General features: G+C 43.5%; 1 protein-coding gene across 1 annotated transcript in view; it reads right to left on the reverse strand.

Moving 5' to 3' along the window:
- The window catches only part of TBC1D9 (TBC1 domain family member 9), a 54,706-nt gene extending 37,054 nt beyond the window's left edge, over window positions 1–17,652 (reverse strand). Inside the window, exons 1-2 of the mRNA XM_075421008.1 lie at window positions 17,429–17,652; window positions 2,356–2,466 (exon numbers count right to left, since the gene is read on the reverse strand). Coding sequence (XP_075277123.1) covers window positions 2,356–2,466; window positions 17,429–17,555 — 238 coding nt within the window. The 5' untranslated portion in view covers window positions 17,556–17,652. The remainder of the gene's footprint in view (window positions 1–2,355; window positions 2,467–17,428) is intronic.
- Window positions 17,653–21,568: the final 3,916 nt, after the last annotated feature.

Genomic DNA, 21,568 nt, shown 5'->3' on the forward strand with positions numbered 1-21,568 from the left:
GGAAGGCAGAGGAGAATATGACAAATTTCTGTAAAAATAAGAGGTTACAAGTACTAAATAACCAGCATTCCACCCCTAGGGAACAGGGAGGGACAGCTGTACAATGCAGGACAAATCAGAGTTGCATGGCTAAATGCAACCAAATCCCTTAGCAACCTGTACAATGATCAGTTCAGAAGGAATTGCTTTAGTTGCAAATTCATAAAATAACCACAGCACAGAGCCTTAGGCAACACTGGGCTGCTCAGCTTCAAGGTTGCATAGTTAAAGTTAGATATTAGAAGACTAAAAATTCAAGAAACACTCCACGAAATGGAAGCACAGATATATACATTAACCACTCAAGCAATTTCAATTAGGGTTAAGCTTCATAACAGAAGAGCATGTTTATTAAAACTAGTTTAAACATAAAGTGTATCATATTTCTACACAAAACCTGCAATACCCATCACAGAAGAGAAACAAAACCCTCGAAGTTCAGCAGCAGTGTAAATTTCTACACTTATGTTACATTTGTTTATTCTGGGGCCATAACTCATCTGCCTTCAATTTTGTGCCCCTGGTTAGGTAGGTATAAAAATAGAGCAATTCTGTATAGGTGTCATGCAAAAAACCTACAAATGCACTTCAAGAAAAATCACAGGGCCTATTTCCAAAGTTTAAAAAATTAATTTCTGAATATGTGCACAGTACGAGTGTCTTTGAAGAAACACTACTTTGTTGAAAGCTTTGTTATATGTTAATTTCTTCAGAAGGCAGTCTGCAAACAGCAATAAAATTTGCGCCCTCAGTTGCTACCTTTCAAGTTTATGGGACAGAGGTGTTTACTAATTGCTGCACACTGACATGCATGAAGTGATTGGATGTGCACTTGCAACTACCTCTGCTTGTGCACAGACAGTGTAAATAAACATACTGGGAAGTACTTTTGCCCTTCTTTCTCCTGACTGAGATCCATGGAAAGCTGACATGCAAGGTCCCATTACTTATGGTCACAGCAGAGCAGCTGACAGTACAAAGCAAGCAGTTAATGGAGATTTGGAAACGACCTTCATAGTATCGACAGTTTCATTAATATCTGTTTTTACTATTAGCTGTCACTAAAGGCAAATTATATTATAGGAATTTTGAAGTCTTCAGTAAGTTGCTACTAATAGGAGTATAGGGAAAAACACTGCTTAAATCAATGCCTTCTTTCAGGTCTGATACAAAACAGAGTCCTGACTACTGCCTAAAACAGTGTTTGAAGCTTTAGAGCTACAAGATTTGCATTCATAAGTTTCCATTTCCTAAGACTGAAAAGCAATACTGTCAAACTGAGGATCTGACCTTACAAGCTCGGCCAATCAAAGCTACATAACCTCACCCTTCTGCATTCAGCTTCAGACACTATTTTCAGAGCTGGCAAACAGAACCAGAGACTAACTACATACTGCTTTATGCTACTTCAGTAGGTACCTGACCACAGAAATAAGCATTTAGTATTTACAGCATCTGATGCATGCAAAAATCATATTTAATGTACCAAAATAACAACTTGATTTCATGAACTACTATAATAACAGAAGAAACAGTCTTACAGTTAAATCTGTCAAAGTTTGAGCCTTGAAGACCAAAACTCTTAAGAGCTGTTGCATCTATGTAAGAATGTACACTTCCGTATTTAACTCTAACCTAGCTACCATGTTGCTGAATTTCTAAGTACATCACATTTAAAAGGACAACACACTGTCTGAAATGAACATCCAGGAGGTGGACATCCCTGGAATCTAGATGGTACTAATCCTGGAGGAGACTGAGCTCACCATCCAGTAAATGCCATGCTGATACTCAGTACTCAGATGAGAACTGCGGTTGCACTTCTTCCCAGTTTCCATTTCAAGGGAAGCTAAGTGCCCTGTCTGGGTAATTTGGGGCTATAACCCAGGTACTCCTCCTACCATACTCTTTAGAGATACCCCATCACCCAGGAATGCTGCACTTTAGAAGTGCTGTAGGAGTGAGCCATGGGCATGGAGCAGAACATGCAAGGAGGCGGGATGGACACTAGACCGCTTGTCTGGGAACATCTTTGGGAGATGAAGGGTGGGAAATAAAAGAGGCTTTTATCCCTGCTCCATGACCATTTCTAGTTTTACTCAGCCATTGTGCATAACATATACACACATGCTGGTATTCAAGGTCTGAATATTAGAAGCTATGGAGCTTCTTAATTTAACCAATAGAGCAGGTTTTCATTCTGACCCATTTAATTGTCCTGAAATGACTGTGCTCAGCAGGCAGGATGCTCTATTAGTTATGTGGCACAGTATCCAGGAAGAATAAAAATCCACACATCAGTATGTTTGTCCTTACCACAGGCGATAGTCCAATAGACCAAGGAGTCTGGTGCTTGGTAGAGAATTCGATATGGTGCCACTCTGGCACTGGAGTCCAACACGACATCAAGAGTACCCACAAGGAGACCTATGGAACAGGAAATTTTGATGAATACACAGTAATGAATCATCCACGATTCCACAGGAGGGGGCTCCGCAGCCCCCCGCCTCCCCGTTCCATTTCACCATCCACAACAAAACGCAGACCTATGTATTCATCCTCACACTTGTTGCCTCATGTTGGAAAGAGGCAGAGTGACTCAACAGGGAAAAACCTTCAGCTTCAACAAGACTTCAACTCTTAAATATACATCGATTCTAGCATAAAGGCAGACAAATTGAAGCAAAGCAGAACGTAGCTGTTTTATAAAACCATGTTTAGAAGTAATTTAGTTCTTTCTTGTCTTTCATATACTGTTGGAGCCCTGGGGAAAAAAAAAACCAAACACACAACAAAAAAAAAAACAACCACCACAACATCCACAAAAAACCCCAGACAATATGCCCTAGAAGGGTTCAAAACTCAAGTGTCAGCTAGAAAAAGCTAAGACTTCCAGCAAAAATAACTATGCTTCCTAATGGTCTGATTCTTTAAGGCAGAAAAGATCAAAATGCCTAACCACCAAGCTGTTTTTCAGCTGAAAGGATACTGATGAAAGACAAAGCCACACTGTTTTTCTGAAGTACCTTTGAAAATTCTTTGCTACTGGGGGGGACATCAACAGTTGCATACCAAATGCTATCAATAATTCCTAACTATATTTCCACAAATTCTAGATCCTATTTTAATAAATCACACACACACAAAATTCTACCCTCCCATGCCCTCTCCCACAAGAAGCCATACTTATTTTAGAAGCTGTAAAAGTTTTCCCCCTTTTCATTTCCACAAAGAATTTTCATCTCCCCTGCAGAGATGTTAGAATTAAATTCTTCTGTTAAAGTTCTCAGCAAGTTCACATATTGAAAACAGATGGATGAACTCTCAAAGATTTTTTTTTTTTCTGCAAGTATTTATTGGGGTAGAAATTAGGATTTTTTAAACAGCTGAAATAAACTGCATGCACCAAAAAACTATTCTAAAACACTCCTGTTAAAATCCTCTTCTCCTTTCAAGTGGCTGTTTCCATCTTTTATCGTCATAGCTTTATTAGTTCCCCATTCTGCAGTGTCATAACTGGTACAGAAGACTGTTTCCCTTGCTGTTCTTCTTTCATCTTTGCTTTATGCATCACAAAGATATAAAAGCACTACTCATTTTCCATCTTAGTAGATCCCTTAAATCCAAACTGAAACTGATATGTGGAAATACCTCACCTACCACCTGACTTTGTATTCCCCATTCTATGTTTTTTATTTGTATTTTGTTTTATACAGATCTTCACAGGCCAGATCAAATGTCATCTCTTCCTGCCCAATGCATTAATGTCCACTATTTTTAATCCAAGAATGCTAAAATACAGAAGAAACAAGCCTGAATACAACATCAGGTCATTAGTAAGCAGTGTTAGAGAGCTATCTGCTGTTTATAGGATATGAGCACAAAATATTAATGTAAAATATTCCTTAGTCTAACCAGCTTTAGTTGTTCCTATTGCCATCTTAAACCCCCACCTCTCATGCATTTTGATTACTGGTGTACACTGACAAGCTGCCTCTGATCAATCCTCCACCAGCCCTCCTTGACCCCTTTCAAACTCAGGAGACTGAAGTAGGTCCTCTAAACTGCTTAACAAAACCAGCACGGCCCTAGTCCATAAAGAACATGTGTGCTTCAAGCACGGGCAAAGATTCACAAATGCTTAAAGCTGCTGGTGAGCTCAAGAGTATTGCTCAATCGGAGTGCAGACCAAGCCAGACACTACACTGCGTTAATCATCTGGGTTTGCTGCAAACGTGTAGCAGAGCTTATGCCAAAGATTCTTCATGCTTAGCAGCTTCACTTGTCTACAGACAGTACTAAATATGCAGTAGGCATGATGTAATATCTAAATAAAGTTGCATGCTGGCCAAATGTAATCTTCTGAGCTACAGATGCACTGTTAAGGCCCTGTAATCTTTAAAAATTTTCTTGTTTCTTTCCTCCTGCTGTTCCAAATCCATTGGTGTGTGGGTGGTCCTGCCAACCAATTCTGCCACTAGTTCTAGGAGGGCACTGCAGCTGTAAAAACTGGGATACACAGGTAAGGTCAGGGAGCCAGCACAAACCTACTGACTTGTGCAGCAACATCAAGCTGAGAGGAGCTTCCCATCCTACCTCCTTCTCCTTGAGACAGGAGAGGAACATCCCCGAGACAGGAACATCCCCCTGTCCCACCAAACAGAAACAATCTAAGACAGAGCAGTGTATTCAAGAAATGTGGAGAGTGCTATAAAAAAAGAAGAGTGACTAGCCAGCACTGAAACTGGGAGATAGGCAAGGTAAAGAAAAGAAAGAATACTTTCCCCACTGGTGCAGTAAGTAGGAGTTGCCCAGTGCCTTTTCAGCAATGGAAACGGGCTGTAGAAATATCCATGCAGTGAGGTTAAAGGAAGAAAATACACAGAACTCCAGAAGACCCCATGAAAATTCATAGTCTAGCTTAGCAAGATAACTGCAACAGACAGTTTGTCCATAAAATTTTACTTATGTAATAGCTGTTTTCGTATATGATGTATGTGATATTTTAAAAATAATTTATGTGTTCTTACATAAAGCCAGTTAATATTTACTCTTGCAATCATGCAAATAACCCTGACTGCTGTCCTTCAGGAACTGTTCCATTTTGCATTGTAGGCCAGTGTTGTTGTTTTGGGTTTGTGTGTTTGTTTGGTTTTTGTAGTGCAGACATGTGATCCAACCAGAATGAAATCACAACAGTTCTAACTGATAATCTGAGGAATTTCTACATGAAGTGATCGTAATAAAATTTAAAACAAACCAATTTATTTTAATAAAGTTCATTAATTCTTCATATAGCAAGTACCTTTTGAGACTCAATTAAGAAACAAGTAACTGAAAGCTTCTATAGAAACAGGACAGATAACCAAGAATCGTATTTTTTAGATTAGACTGGTCCTTAGGCAAGAGCCAGTGAATCATCCAGACATCAAATCATGCGACTATACTGACTGCAAATTTTTTTCCCATTATTTCATCAGGTTTCTGACTACATAGTGAAATAAGGGAAGGAATTCCCCATGTAAGAACACTAAATCTCGAGCCCTGGTTCAAGCAAGCAGTTTTCTTGAGCAAATATTTAAAGGAGGTGTTAGAAGTTTGTGGGATCAGCGTCTGACTAACTGATGATAGCCCTCATCCTGAAAGCACTCAAGCACAAGTGACCTTATATCAAGGAACAGTCCCATCAGACACACATGCCAAGTGTCTAGAGCAACCACACCTACATATGCGGGCATGAGGGGAAAGGGGAGGGATAATGCCTTCCTTTTGTTTTACACAACTTTTTGAATAAAGTCAGCTTCCTCTTTCACAAACTTGTATTCTAAAGCAAAGGTCCAAAAAATTGTTAAATATTTTCTTTCTTGTCTGTAAAATACAGGTATTAGCAGAGGAAAAGCAGTGAAATGTAATTTCTGAAACCAGGGAATACATAGTCACAACTGGCTAGGGCGCCTGGGCAATTGCTCTAGCATCACGTTACTGGAAGGACATACAATGTGCTAGAGGGTATGACTGGAAAGGGGTTCCGTTACCTAATGCAATCTATGCTGAAGGAAGAAATTATACTACATTTTACTTACCTGACCACTGTGCCTCACAGTTAGTTGTAAGCTGGAGGGGAGCCTATAACCATTGCACAAAGTATACAAATTAGTAGTCTGTATTAATGCATTAAGTTATGATGTACCGTACTTGTATTCTTAAACTAGCAACTGATTTTCAAACTTTTTTTTGCTAGAAGAGATTATGACCACATGAAGCCTGACCTCCTGCATAACACAGACCCCCTTTAAGCCAAATGATTTCTATCTGACCAAAGGACATTTTTCTGAAAGTTAGGTCACCTTGATTTGAAAGCTAAGCCAATTGATTCAGCCAGTTAAGACTCTTCCAAGCACCACTGCACTCCCGGCTCTTTGGGGACCAGCATTCCAGACGGCTTACGATCCAGAGTGATTACAAATTGCACACAAACACTAATGAAATCAAGGGATGCCCTGTAGTAGAATCAACTTGGTACGCTGTAAGTTACCTCCACTGAAAACACATGCACTTTAGAGTATATGGACTCAAACACTTGTAATAAGCCACAATGTTTTCAGCTGTTTGGATATCTGTGGCACAGATCTTTGCTGCAGGAATATTTCCCCATCTTTCTTTCCTTTCTTTTAAAACATAACTAGTGATTATTTTTTTATCTTTCAGAAGAATTTGCAGGTTTCTTTACAAAACACCAATTACTGGTGTTTTTAAAGGAAAAGCAAGTTTATGCACCCTACACGCGAACAATCTTTTTTATCACAACAGGATTTTCTTACTGACAAACAGTAATCCTCTCTCACAAAAAGTCACGCCTTGATTTAAACAAAACACACACAAAGATCAAGTAGTCTTTATCACCTTTCTACAGTTCCCCTGACAGCAATCTTATGATTCTGTTTGTGAGCCTGAGGTGTTTTACCTGCTAAAATACACAGGTTTCTCAAAGTAAATGGAATTAAATATTAAATAGTGAAGATCTGGACTATATATTACCTCTAGTGCACTTTACTAAAACACAGAAGCCAATTTATTTACTGTTTATGAATGATAATAAAGAATGACACTTCAGAGATTAGAAATTACCGGCCATGGCTTTGTAGCACAGCAAACGTTATCAAAAAGCTCAGGACAATATCAGACAGTGACACTTCCCATTCATCTTTAACCATGCAGTCCTCAGACTCGAGGTGCTTTCAGCACACACCAGTGATGCATCCATTCATCAGTGTCACAGGCAATTTGCATCAAACCTTGCCTAGAGCTGGCAGGAGGTCACTCCACGGCTGTTGCCACTATTGTGCCTGATAACTGCCACCCTGGGACACCCTCCCCTCCTCCAGGTTGCCAGACGACAGGCATCTGTTACTCCCCTGGCTCCTGAGAGCCAAGCCCTGCCCTATGCTTCTCTCAGCTCTACATTAATATAATCTACAGCCTGACAGTCTCTCAAGACACCTTCTGTTAAGAGATTTTTATCTTAAAAATGCCTAAACAAACAGCATACGTCCTTTCAGCATGTAGAGCAAATACAGAGGCACACCCTCCAAAAGAGCTAGGATTTAATACAAGTCAGATTGTGACTCTTGGAGTCATGCTCATGAGCTATCACTTAAATAGTCCCATGGATGTCAGCAGCCTGTTTGCATCTGAGCTCAGCACCAGAACTACAAAAACTTCCAGTGTCCCATGTGTCATTAGTAAGAAATTTTTAAAACAGGCATCGTGACATTCCAACACTGCAGGAAACACACATCACTTAAATGGTTCCCAATATTTAAAAGTGTGCTGATGACCCCTTCTCCTTCCACTAAGGCAAGATGGACACATAATGAGATCTGGTCACAGATCTGAAACATCATTGTGCATGTCAACTATTTCCAAAAAAGCCTCAATCAACAGGGTCAACTTAAGTCATATTTGCACCCTAAGCATTCACTTTTATATTGATTTCATAGACAACGAACAAACTCTTACTAAAGTTTAAGTGTTACTTACTGGGCTATAAAAACAGTAACTCATAACAACACATACATAAAATGCACAGTACAAGCCATTGTTTTTTCTAGTAACTATAATGAATCATTACTGCTCCATTCTTTCTCAAGCCAGTCCACGTGTTTATGTGATTAGCGCTCTCATTTGTTACTACAGGATGAGGTCATCCAATTACTTGTCTGTCAAAACTCAACCTAAAGCAATGATCTGAACTCCACACGTAATATTACAGACAAATCCTTTTAGAAGGAGCGGTCACTTCTATTTGATTTAATTTCATAGGAGAGCCTAAATGAATAGTAAATATTATACACTACTGAACAATAATTACTATGTTAAACTTCCAATCCTGGTAATAGCATCCACAAAAGTATGAAAAGAACCTCTTCACTGTGAACAACGTCCTTAGAACTTTATGAAGGGTTATAGAGTTTTGTTTTATAGGTGTTCATTCACATAAACGTAGGCAAAATAACTCCTAAATACTTAATTGATAACTGTCTTCCCATGAGGGTTATATAGCATTGGCTTACACTGACATGTAACGTGGTATCAAGAAAAACAAATTCTTCCTCTGAAATTGTTAAGTCTTCCCCAATGCCTGCCTTTGTTGCTCTGTCCTTCTACCAATGCACTGATTTGCCCAGCCACCATTTCCTTTGCACATCTAACATGTTCAGTGAAACTGACTTTGAGGAAGTACTGTCACTCTACTGATTTAGAAAGACAAGCAATAAAAACAGTACTTGCTTCTTCTGTCTTCAGGCTGATGAATACAAATCAGAGAAGACTAAAAACCTAACCACTAATCTTTAAAAAAATAAAAAAGCTCAGGAAGGGCCAATGTGATGATCTGGCTTGACTACTGCAGGATAAAGCAGTAACAAAGGATAAAGCTTTCATCCTCCCTTCCAGTTTAACAATTGTGACTGAATTAGATTATCTTCCAAACAGCATTGACCAAAACAGCAGGGAAGTCATTGAATTTCACTCAAAACTAACTCTTTTAAAGTATCCTATTCTCCCAGAGTAGCATAAGCAAATTAGAATCATGGAATCATAGCATGCTTTGGGTTAGAAGGGACTCTTAGAGGTCATCTATTCCAACCCCTCTGCAGTGAGCAGGAATATCTTCAACTACGTAAGGCTGCTCACAGCGCCGTCCAACCTGGCCTTGAATGTTTCCAGGGATGGGGCCTCCACTACTTCTCTGGGCTCTGTTCCTGTGTTTCACCACCCTTATGGTAAAAAATGTCTTTCTTATATCTAGTCTAAATCTACCCTCCCTTAGTTTAAAGCCATTGCTCCTTGTCCTATCACAACAAGCCCTGCTGAAAATATTTTCCCCATCTTTCCCGTAGGCCCCCTTCAGGTACTGAAAGGCTGCTATAAGGTCTCCCTGCAGCCTTCTCTTCTCCAGGCTGAACAGCCCCAACTCTCTCAGCCTGTCCTCATAGGAGAGTGCTCCAGCCCTCAGATCATCTTCATGGCCCTCCTCTGGACCCGCTCCAACAGCTCCATGTCCTTCTTGTGCTGTGGGCTCCAGAGCTGGACGCAGGACTCCATGTGGGGTCTCACCAGAGTGGAGTAAAGGGGCAGAATCCCCTCCCTCGACCTGCTGGCCACGTTTCTCTTGATGCAGCCCAGGATATGGTTGGCCTTCTGGGCTGCGAGTGTACATTGGTGGCTCATATCAAGCTTTTCATCCAGCAGTACCCTCAAGTACTTCTCAGCAGGACTGCTCTCAATCACATCATCCCCCAGCCTGTATTGATAGTGGGGGTTGCCCTGACCCAGATGCAGGACCTTGCACTTGGCCTTGTTGAACATCATGAGGTTCTCACAGGCCCACTTCCTGAGTTTGTCCAGGTACCTCTGGATGGCATCCCGTCCTTCTGGTGTGTCACCTGCACCACTCAGCTTGGTGTCATCTGCAAACTTCCTGAGGGTGCACTCAATCTCGCTAAGTCATTGATGAAAATATTAAACAGCACCAGTCCCAGTACGGACCCCTGAGGGACACCACTTGTCACTGGAGTCCACTTGTACATTGAGCCTTTGACCACTACCTTCTGGCTGTGACCTTCCAACCAATTCTTTAGCCACAAAACAGTCCACTCATCAAATCCATATTTCTCCAATTTAGAGAGAAGGATGTTGTGAGGGACTATGCTGAAGGCTTTACAGAAGTCCAGACAGATCACAACCATAGCTCTTCCCTTGTCCACTGTCCCTAGAAAGCCACTAGGTTGGTCAGGCAGGACTTACCCTTGATGAAGCCACGCTGGCTGTCTCGAATCACCTCCCTGACCTCCATGTGCCTTAGCATAGCTTCTAGGAGGATGTGCTCCATGATCTTCCCAGGCACAGAGGTGAGGCTGACAGTTTGGCAGTTCCCAGGGTCCTCCTTCCTACCCTTTTTAAAAAGGGGCACAATGTCTCCCTTCCTCCAGCCACCAGGGACTTCACCTGACTGCCATGACCTTTCAAGTATCACGGAGAGTGGCTTGTCAATGACATCAGCCAATTCCCTCAGGACTCTGCGATGCATCTCGTCAGGTCCCAGATTAAATAGATTTCATCCAAGAGCAGACTTTAAATCAACTACATCTACACCAACATAAGTTTCAGATAAACTACATAAGTTTAAAGAATAAACCAATTAAGTATGAGCAACTGAAGAAAACAAAACCAAAACAAAAACCAACAACCACCGTCACTAAACTAAGAAAAACAATTATGAACTGAATCTAGCCAACAAACTCCATGGTACAAACTGAGAACTGAAGTGCGTACAGTAAGTTCAGCCTGAACTACAGAACAATCCTGAAGCACAGTATGGTCAAACACAAGCTAAATCTGAGCAGAAGCAATAGTTTCAGAGAAAAATTATTCAGATTCTAACTGTCCTAACCAAATCCAACCCAAATCATTCTACGAATACCTGCAGGTAGATCAGATTTCAATAAGCTATCAGACAAGGCACTTTACCATGGAAAGAAACAATGCTGAACAGAAAATCCCGAGAACTTTGGCTAACAAAATACCAGAATATGCAGAGGGGAAGCATAAGACAGGACTGCGAGGAAAGAACCAAAAACACATTAAGAACTTACTAGCTGAAACCAAGACTGTTGCTGCAGTAGGATTTCATATACCCCCATCTGGAAACTTCAGAAAAAAAGAAAAAAAAACCCAATCAGAAATTGGGCCTAGAAAATATTTACAAGGATTTTTAAGAAGTCCTCCAGAACCTAAGCCCACCTCAGCACCAGATTTAAAGGCAAAATGCAAATGTAGGTTACTGAATATCAACACTGATCAGGCATCAGAAGCATGATTAGCAGTCAAAGAGCTAAAGAACAGCGAGATTTCAGTCAAATGCTTACAGCCCTTTATACACCTTGTGTCGTCATACTTCAGCAAAGTCAGTGGCAGCAACAACTCCTGCCCATTACAGGAAAAAGCCATACACAGTGTGGTACTATGAAGGATGAATAACATAAAAGTCACAAATCGTAGGGAAGAACAGAGAAAGTTGAATGGATTCTGCCTACACCACATATTTACAAGAAAAACAATCATATGAAAATACATATGTTTTCCTTAACTTCCAAAAGCACTTGAGAGTATATACCAGCATAACTTGTGGAACCTTTTTTAACTGTACAGAACTAACTGAAACTGTCAAGGGCCCAAACCTCTATGAAATATGATATATTCTTACAAGGATGCATAATTAGACAGTGGGAGTGATGGAAATATGGAAACCGATGTGAAGAAGTGCCTCCTTATACCTTTCAGTGTGGGACCAGAGAGTACCACCAAAAACCCTGTAAGCAATACCAACGGATATAACACAGAAAACTACTAAGAGGCCTAGACATTTATTGCTTACTATATTGTGATCCTGTGTGACATTTCCAGCAGGGTTTCATACAAACAGAGATCTCAGGAGAAATAGCAAGCCATCCTTGAATTCCATGTGTTAAGCAATAACATTATGTCAGAAGGTAAAAATGGCAAATGACAGCTCAGCTCAGAGACCATGATGGGTCACACTACTCAAAGTGTAAAAGATGAAGTAACATCAAGGAAAGTCTTTGAGCCAGAAGCATTACAGTACCGAAAACAGAGCTACACCAAGCAACATCTCAGGCACTGTATCTGTGCAAACAGCGCATTGCCTGTAAGAACCGGAGATCAAGAGAAGCATTAGGCAGGAAATCAGACACCTTCCAACCAAGCACCCGTGAAAGCATCTGGGAATTCAACAGAAAAAGACTGGTGAGTCAATCTGGAGAATCAAACAGCAATTCAACCCCAGACATCTGCATGCCCTCTTGGAAGTGGGAATCTACTAGTGCAAAGCAGCAAACACATCCAGAGCAGATCCTAACGAGAAGCTCAGCAGCATAAGAGCAGATTTGGTGTAACACCAAATGACAGAGAGGAGCAAAGAGACTAGTTTCCACCCCATGAGCAAAATCAACACAGAAAGCAGATGGATAAGCAGACCACTCATGTGAGTTATGCTAATTGCACGCATTTTGATAAATGCTATATTTCAAGTATCAGAAAGCACATGCTTTCTACTCAAGTGTACCAAGTTTGACATGCAAAATCCTAACTGCTTGGGTTAACAAGGACAGAAAGTGTCAAGCTTGTTCAAGCACGTACCATCCTTTCGTCAGGGAGATGATATACTGGCCAAAAGCTCAAGATTTGCTAAATGTTGAGTATAAACAGATTTTCAAGCAACCTCTTCCTCAACCCTCTGAATTGTGAGGTTGAGAGCAAGGTAGAATCTTATCTCCGTATTTGAGCTACTAGTTGTGTGTCCAGGAAGGCTGCAGAAAAGTGCTTGGAGTTCAAACACTGTCACAGTATTAAAAACTATATTCGATTTTACACTGAAGGCTTGCATCAGCCAGCTGAGCTCAGAGCTTCTTCTTTCTGCCTTTCCAATGTGGAAATTACACGTTAACGCTTTCTGCAAAAATATCTGGGGAGAAAGATAGTACTTCACCAATTTATTTTATCACCAGAAGTCAGCAAATTTCCATCTGCTCTCATCTGCTTAAGTGTTTGAATCATCTCTGGCAACATCTTATGGACTTACAAACTCGTACTGAATCTCTCACACATGCAATGTCCCAGCTGTAAGCATAAATATCCTATCTGCAAAATAATTCTCCTATTAAGAAATCCTAAAAACGGTTCTTGCAAACTAGAAACTATTTATGTGCCTCAGGATTCAAAGAGATGTTAGAATAACTTTTTAAACAAAATTGCTTGGAATTTCATCTCCACTTCTGACACAACAGGAGGACAGCAGTCACAACCTAATCGTACCACACCTTCAGTCTCTCTTCCTGTAAGATCTAAATGAATACAATGCTTTGCCATCAACTATCAGTCACACTAATTCCTTGCAATACTGTTTCCAAATAAAATCATTTGTCAAGCACTACCACAGTACAGCAGAAAGCAGTTAAGAGACATTTTTTAACCTATTTGTTTCATCAGAATGCAAGATATACTTAATAACACAAAATCACAAGCTTTTTAGTTATTTATAAACTTTATAACACGTTCAAGATCCTTACATCCATGAAAGTAACACGGTCATACAGAGCACATCGCCCAAATGATAGGAGCGATCTGGGTTCATGTTCTCTCCAAAGGTCTCTGCTCCAGCTGACGCAGGTTGCTATGTAGCACACCGGACTCCTCTGGAGCAGGGAGTATTTCACACCGGCCAAACTACCAGGTTGCCCAGGGAAGGGAGCTGACGAGCAGGAAGCAGAATAGGTATGAAGGAGAGAGGGTTAAAAACATCTGGCACCTTTGAAAAAACTAATAAGAGGAAAGAAAATACATTTTCCCCCATTGGTGAACAAAAGGAAGATGACACTTACGAGTGAGGGTCATGAAGAAGCAAAATACCAGCATGGCATTACGTAAATCCAGGCTAAGAGGAGAGAATCACTGCAGAAAGGGCTGATTTTTCACCCCTTCCAACAAAGTGACTGATACTCCTTTTCCTGCAAAGGGTTGCTGCACTCAGAGCGGACCCAGGAGAACAGGTAACACAAATACTGCTCTTCTGCTTCAACATAAAGTCACTGAGAATTACTTTCACCCACATCCAAGGCTACTTGTTTTTAGACTGAGGCATGTCAAAACACCTAAAAGATCCAGTCTTCTGGACTTTGCTCTGGTTATGGTAACCTCCATCCACGGGACGGTACTAAGTGATGGAGGACAGGTAACATCGAGACCCTGGCAGCCACTTTGAGGGTGATCATCAGCCTTCAGTCACACCTTCACAGTCACAGCATCCAGCCACAGTGCTGCCTGAAGAAGTCTGTCCCCAGCCTTCCCCCCTCATTCCCATTCACCCACAGGAAAGCACTCTGCCTCTTCCTTCAGCCATGCCCACACGACCGCATTACAGTGCAGCCCCAACTAAGGTTCTTTGAAGTCTGACACGTTCGTAGACGGAGAGAAGGGCATCACACTTAACCCTGATCAGTTTGCTGACTGGTTAGTTTCACAGCAAAGCTAGATTCGAGGGCAATGCCAGAGAATCAGTGGAACCACTGCTTGAGTTACAGAGTCAAGCTATCTCATGTCATCAAGCACACAGCCTCATCAACTTGAAAGTCAATCATCATTCTACAATTTAAGACAAATGACTTCAAGAGTCAATAATGAGGGAATACAAGTCAGCAGAAGTTAGATCACAAAAAAAAAAGTAACAGCTGTATTTACATTCTCTCTTGCATATATAAATTCAGACCACTCCCACCAGAGTAAAAAAGCCTACATACAATATTTCTAGTCAACTTCAAGGACACGTAATCTGGTTTCCCACAGATCAACCAGATCAAACTTTGTACTACATTCACAGGTAGGTATAACTTTTTAGATTATATCTGAGCAAATTTCAGCATTATGTCACCACAGAAAGGGCAATTAACAACAACAACAAAAAAAAACCCAAAACCCTCATCACAAACAACATCCACAAAAGGTTCTTTTTTTCTGTTTCTATACTTTCACCCAGCTAATCTCCACTTCTGTCATGAAAACTGTATCGTTATGATCTACAGAACTTCTGCAGGCTCATCCTAAATGCTATCATTGTTACAAATTATGTACTCAAACGTTTCAGCAGATTTATTTATTTTGAACCCTCAGGATCAGCTAGGTCCCTCAACACCCTGCTTTTAGCCAGTCTTACCTACCAAGAACTATCCATTGGCTTCCTTCACCTGCCCTCGCCCTCCATGGGCAGGCCACAGCTGTTAGAACAACCGGTGCAAAACTCCAGTATTTCCATGAAAAACAAATAATCATAAGTTCCGCTTATTACAGTGCCTACCAAGCTGGGAGTGGCCTGGACACTCTACATCCCTTTTGTTCTTCCTCTCCCACCTTCTGTCAACCACTGCGTCAAAAACTTATATGCTAAAATGGCAAGGCCTGACAAGTTCCCACACAGCCAGCACTAATAACTTTCTTTGTGCTAGTAACGGGTGTTTGTTTAGTTATGGTTCTGGCAACATGCTGAAAAAAGCTACAACTTTTTTCCAGCCCTTCCTCATGCAAACAAACAAACCCCCTAGAAATCATCTATGTATTGCTACTACTTCAAGGCCACAGCAGCTGCAACTCCAGGCAAAGCACAGGCACTAATAAAAGCTACACAGAAAGCAGTTTTCAAAATACGCATAGAACTTTTGCATTCTAAATCATATTCACTATACAGACTGCAGTCACATGCTACAATAATGGATACGGTGCGCAAAATCTTAAATTCCAAGGGAGGGGAAAATGCAGAAACAAAGACAGAACTATTTCTCTGTCCTGAACTCCTACCAAATGCTGTCAAGCTTATCTGACCTTCACAAAAAGAAAAAAAAAAAAGGAGTTCACATTTATAAATCCTACTCCCACTCAAGGACTAAATCTTCAAAAGTGAGCTCTCCATCTGTGCAGTGGTCATCAATCAGACTTATACATACAACTGCAAGAAGGCTTAGATGTATATGCACTGTGAAAACAGGTTGAAAAGGAAACCCCATATTCTCAAAATGTTTCCCCAATAACTGAGAAACATTTGGAAAATTGACTGGGTATCTCAAACAATCTCTAATTCAAAGATAACAAAGCCAGAAAGGTACAAGAATGCCTTGCACAACACCTACAGCAAGACAGAGGAAACAATCCTTAAGAGGCCAGGGGGTAATCCATGAAAGTCTCCGAAGAATTTCTCAGTAAATACAGCAGGGGTGAACTTCTGAGGTAAAACATGCTTTTTATGGATTTGCCAACACTGCCCACAATTCAAAATATTAAAAAAAAGAAATTTTAAAAAAATCTACAGTCAATATGGAGTGGCTGCTGGTCACTTTCCACACAAGAATGAGGTGGTTTATCAGCATACAGCGCTGAAGAAGGCTGAAGGCCTCAAGAGCCTACATGAAAACACACTTCACAGTGGTGCGTTAGTTTAGATTATGAATTGTTTACAAGTCCTTAGAGCATTCAAAGGCTGAAGAAACACTTAATCTCCTGGTAAATATGCACAGGACCTTGAACCAACCATAGATGTAGTCCATATGTTTATTTTGATTAGCCTGAAGAATTAGTTGCAGTGCAAGCGGGTAAGGAAGAAACCACAGCTTTTCAGAGAACGAGTTTGACTGTTCTCTGCCAATTCAAGAAGGACCGGTGGCAACACCATAGGGTTCTGCATCTCCAGTTCCACAGAAACATATACACACTGCCTAAAAACGATGAAAGGTCTCGACAAATGTATACGCACAGCACTACAGAGACCAAGACACGCACGACCCGGAGACGTACAGAACCGTCTCCAGACGTCAGCAGCCGAAACCAAAGCTCTCGGGGAACGCGCTTCACAAGGACATCCCGAAGAACACGGAGAAGCCGAAGCAAACCTGTTCTCGCAGTGCGCGCCTGCGAGTTACAGCCCGCTCCTACTTGACGCGACGCCCGTCAGGGGTTCCCAGGTGGAACCAAGTCACGCCCTGACGTACGAGGGCATCGGCCGCCGGCGATCGCCCGCAAAAACCGGGTTCCACACAGCCACGCACCGCAACACCCGCACGGCGCCCACAGGCCCCGCCGGCCGCGGCACGGACGCGGGCTCCCCCCCCGGGAGGGCGGCGAGGGGCGGGGAGGCTCCCCGGCGGCGCGGGTGCCCCTCCCCGAGGGCCGCTCTCCCCACCGCCGCCCGGGGCAGCCGCTGAGGGGGACGGCGCGGCACGCGGAGCCGCCCCGCCCTCCCCGGGACCCCGGCCGCCGCCGCCCTTACCCGCCAGTCCCCCGCCGCCGCCGTCGCCTCCGTGCCCCTTCCTCCTCTGCAGGATGAAGTAGGGGTTGGCCCGCTCCGTCACCCAGAGGGCGTTCGCCAGCAGCACCTCTTCGGGGTTCACCCACATGCTCCCGGCGCAGACAAAGGCCGGCCCGGCCGGCCGGCCGCCTGCGGGCCGCGGTGACTCACGCGCGCACCGCCCGCCTCAGACGCCACCATGCCCGGCCGCCGCGGCGGACGGCGGCGCAGCCCCGCGGGCACCGGCGGGCGCAGGGCGGAGGGGTGGCAGCCGCATGCCCCCTCGGATCCCGCCGCCTACCGGCCCGCCGCCGGGCGCGGAGGGGCGGCCGCAGCGGCCAGGGGCGGCGGCGGCCCCGGCAGCACCCGCCGCAGAGCCGAGGGCAGCGGTGACATCAGCGGCCGGCCCGGCCCCGCCGCGCGCGCGCCCTCCCCGCACAAAGCCCGGCGCGGCGCCCGCCGCGCACCCGCACCCCGCGCGCCGCCGCTCGCTCCGCCTGGCGGGCGGGAGGTAGGCGGAGGCGGCGCGCTCCGCGCTCACCGCACCTGCGCGCGAGGTGGGGCGGGGCTGCGGTGTGCGTGCCTAGGCGGCCTCGCCCTCCGCGCGGCCCCGCTCCCTCCGCGCGGCCGTTGCAAGGCCGTTCGTACCTGCGGGCGGCGCCGCGGCGGGCGCCCCGCGTCGCGGTCGTTGCCCCACGTGCCTCGGGACGCCGAGGGGCCGTCGCCCCTTCCGCAGCCGTCGCTGGCTGGCGGTCCGGCCCTGGGATTCGTCTGCGGGGTCCCTGGGGGGGGAGATGGCTGTGTCCCCTCGTGAACCACCTTGTTGCAAGATTTGGCCTTTTCATCCCGTGGCGCGGAGGAGTCTGTGGAGTTGGGTGCTGAAAGGAAGAGGGGCTCCGGCCTCGGCTGTGGAGGAAGCCGTGCGCAGGCGGCGGCGGTGGGACTGCCCGCTTGCTGCAGCCCCTTTGGACGTGCTGCTTCTCGGCCGTGCCCAGCGCCACGTTTGAAGTTCACCCCTGCTGCTGAAGAGCACATCGTGCCCACTGCCTGAGATTCGGGGGAATGTCTGAGGGCCTGAAAAGCCCTAAAAGAACCCGGTATATTTGGCATGTGTGCCAAGTACACTCGGAGGGTGTAGAGCTATATATAGATAACCCATGTTTCGCATCCTCGCAGCTCTGAAAGCTATTTTGACTTCCAAGTTTGACTCGTTGGCCTCCCTTCAGTCAGAAAACCCCTACTCTCTGATCAGGTGCTTATCTCTGGTTCATCAAAGATGGTGAGAAGAGTAAATTAAACCCCAGAGAAAATACTTAAACCGTGTTCCAAGCACAAACTTCTCATGCGCAGGCCGTAGCTTTACAGTAGACCTTTTGTCATGATGCCGTGAAGAGCCGGAATTGAAGAAAAGCCGGAATTGAAGACTCAATAGTCAGCAGACTATTAAGCAGGTATTCTTTATTGCGGCGCCGGGCACACGGGGGATCTCTCCTCCAAACGTGTGCACCGAAGAGACACAGTTACTAGGTATTTATGCTATGTTAACATACATATTCATTACATTTCCAAGAAATGTTTATCATAGTAATGCATTTTCCGAGAATTCATTAATATATGGTAATGTCCATCAATTCATTAATATATGGTAATGTCCATCGCACATGTTTGTTTGGCGTCTCTCGGCAGGGGTCTTCAGATTATCCTGCAGCCTCCTTATCTCTGTAGTTTGCATACCTGTTCTCCCAAGGCCCAGACGCCTAAAGGGATTATTCAGGAGTCCCTTGTCTTGCAACCATCCCAATTATTCACAAAGAACCAAGACTTGTTTCTGACCACCTGAAGTGATAACATCCCCTACATGTTACATTTGTTACATTTACAGTTATCAATCCCTCCTTTTCTTTTGAGGATTTGTAGCTAGAAAGCTATGAATCCTCACTATTCTATTTTGTAGGTATTATTTTCAAATTCCTTTAGTCTTTCACGCCAAGGCTCTGGGAAAAGTATTTTCCAGTTTCTACTTGGTGCCTAATCTTGTTCCTTTTCCAGTCACTGTACGTCTCAACTGAGCCCTGACAACACCAAAGGAAACATTTGAGAGACATGCAAACAAGTATTCCCAAAACCACCAGTGTGATCATTCCCATGAACAATTGTTTCAATCACTCTAAATTGGGGAGCCAAGAGGTTAAATTTTGTTCCCCTACTTACAAGTGGGTTGTCTTCCCGTTTGGCTTGTCTCCATGATGTTCTTAATATGCCTTTAGGTATTTGGGACTGATTATATATTCGGTCCTGGCTGACTAGATGACCTATGGTACACATTCCCTTCCAACCCGCAGGGAGTCACTTTCTGCTAATGCCATCACCACATAGCCACCAATACGTGTTGTGTAATTTACAGGGCCCGTCAGTGGCTGTGAGATTAGCTCTGCAAAATGCTCCGCGGTTTACCCAGCCAATTGGTACATTCCTAAAATAATCCCAGTTCGAGGGGCTATAGGTTTCTAATTGGGTTCTGTTACAAAAATCTATATATATCGCGCCTGTCCCTTTCAAATCCCAAGTTCCTACTTCTACTGTAGTTTTGTTGATCAAATAATCATTCCACCCATCTCTGCAAGTACAATTTTTGTGTGTATGGAAGGGGGTCAGCACGAACAAGTGTTGGATCTTGCTTTCCATAGGCAGCTATTATTGCTGACCAATATCTGGAATTGTCACAATTCCAATGAGTGGATCATACCCCGTATAAAGGGAGTCTCATGTCACCTTTTGGTAAGGCAGTACAAATCCAACAATCAAATCTTGGTCCAGTTATGTAGTTCAAGTTGTCGTGATCGCAGTATACTAAAAAGCCTAGGTTTAACAAAGTTACCACCGCAATCATAGTTTCAAACCACCAGCCTTTTCGACCATCCATCCTGGTTTAGGAGCCTTCTTCACTCGATGGATCCAGGCCGGTTGTTCTTTAATCTTGATTGCAGTGAAGGTAGTCAGCAATACCTGGTAAGGTCCATTCCACTTCTCTCTCAGTGGATCACCTGAAAAATTCTTAACATAAACCCAATCTCCAGGGCTAAATGGATGGATCGAGTGATCTAACCCTTTAGCCCTGGTACCCAAAACATTTTTACTAATCCTTTCTAATTGTTTTCCTAAGGATATAACATAATTCTGTAGATACTGATTTCCCAACTGGTTCAAATCTTCCCCCTGATATTTATCCTGATATGGTCTCCCATATAGTATCTCAAAAGGGCTCAAATTTTCTTTGGCCCTAGGTTTTACACGTATCCGAAGTAGTGCAATAGGCAATGCTTGGTACCAATATAGATTCGCTTTTTGGCATATTTTTGCATCTTTTCTACTTGCCCACTGGCTTGTGGTCTGTAGGGCGTATGTAACTGCCAATTGATTCCTAACAGTTTGCTGACCTGTTGCACTACTTCTGCACAAAAATGCGTCCCCCTATCTGAGGAGATAATTGTCGGTACCCCAAATCGAGGTATTATTTCATTTAATAATACCTTAGTTACTTCCCTTGCTTTATTTGTTCTACAAGGGAATGCTTCTGGCCAACCTGAAAAGGTATCTGTAAGTACTAATAAGTACTTGTACCCTCCTTTTCTTGGAAGTTCAGAGAAATCAATTTGCCAATGTTGTCCCGGTATACTTCCCTTCCCAATACCGCCTAATTGTACCCGGTTACCTGTATTGGGGTAATTTTTAAACATGTTTCACACTGTTGGGTTACTTGTCGGACTGTAGTATACAAATTTTTCCCTATTAATTTCTGATTTAAAAATTTGTACAGGGAGTCCGCTCTCCAGTGTGTCCTATTGTGTTCTTCTTTAACCACCCCCCATATCTGTTTAGCAGGGATTATAATTCTGCCATCACTTAAGTAGGCCCACCCCTGGGATGGAACTTGGCCTCCTAATCCCTCTATTAATTCTTCATCAGCTTTAGAATACTCAACGTTTTCTTGGTCACTCAGGTTTCTATTTCTATAATCTGGAATTCAGGCTAAAATCTCTTACATTCTCTCTGCTGCCTGTTTAGCTTCAGAGTCAGCCAACCTGTTACCTCTTTCCTGGTCAGTGTTACCCTTCAGGTGAC

This window comes from Opisthocomus hoazin, chromosome 5, assembly GCF_030867145.1.
Source record: "Opisthocomus hoazin isolate bOpiHoa1 chromosome 5, bOpiHoa1.hap1, whole genome shotgun sequence".
NCBI classification, from domain to species: domain Eukaryota; kingdom Metazoa; phylum Chordata; class Aves; order Opisthocomiformes; family Opisthocomidae; genus Opisthocomus; species Opisthocomus hoazin.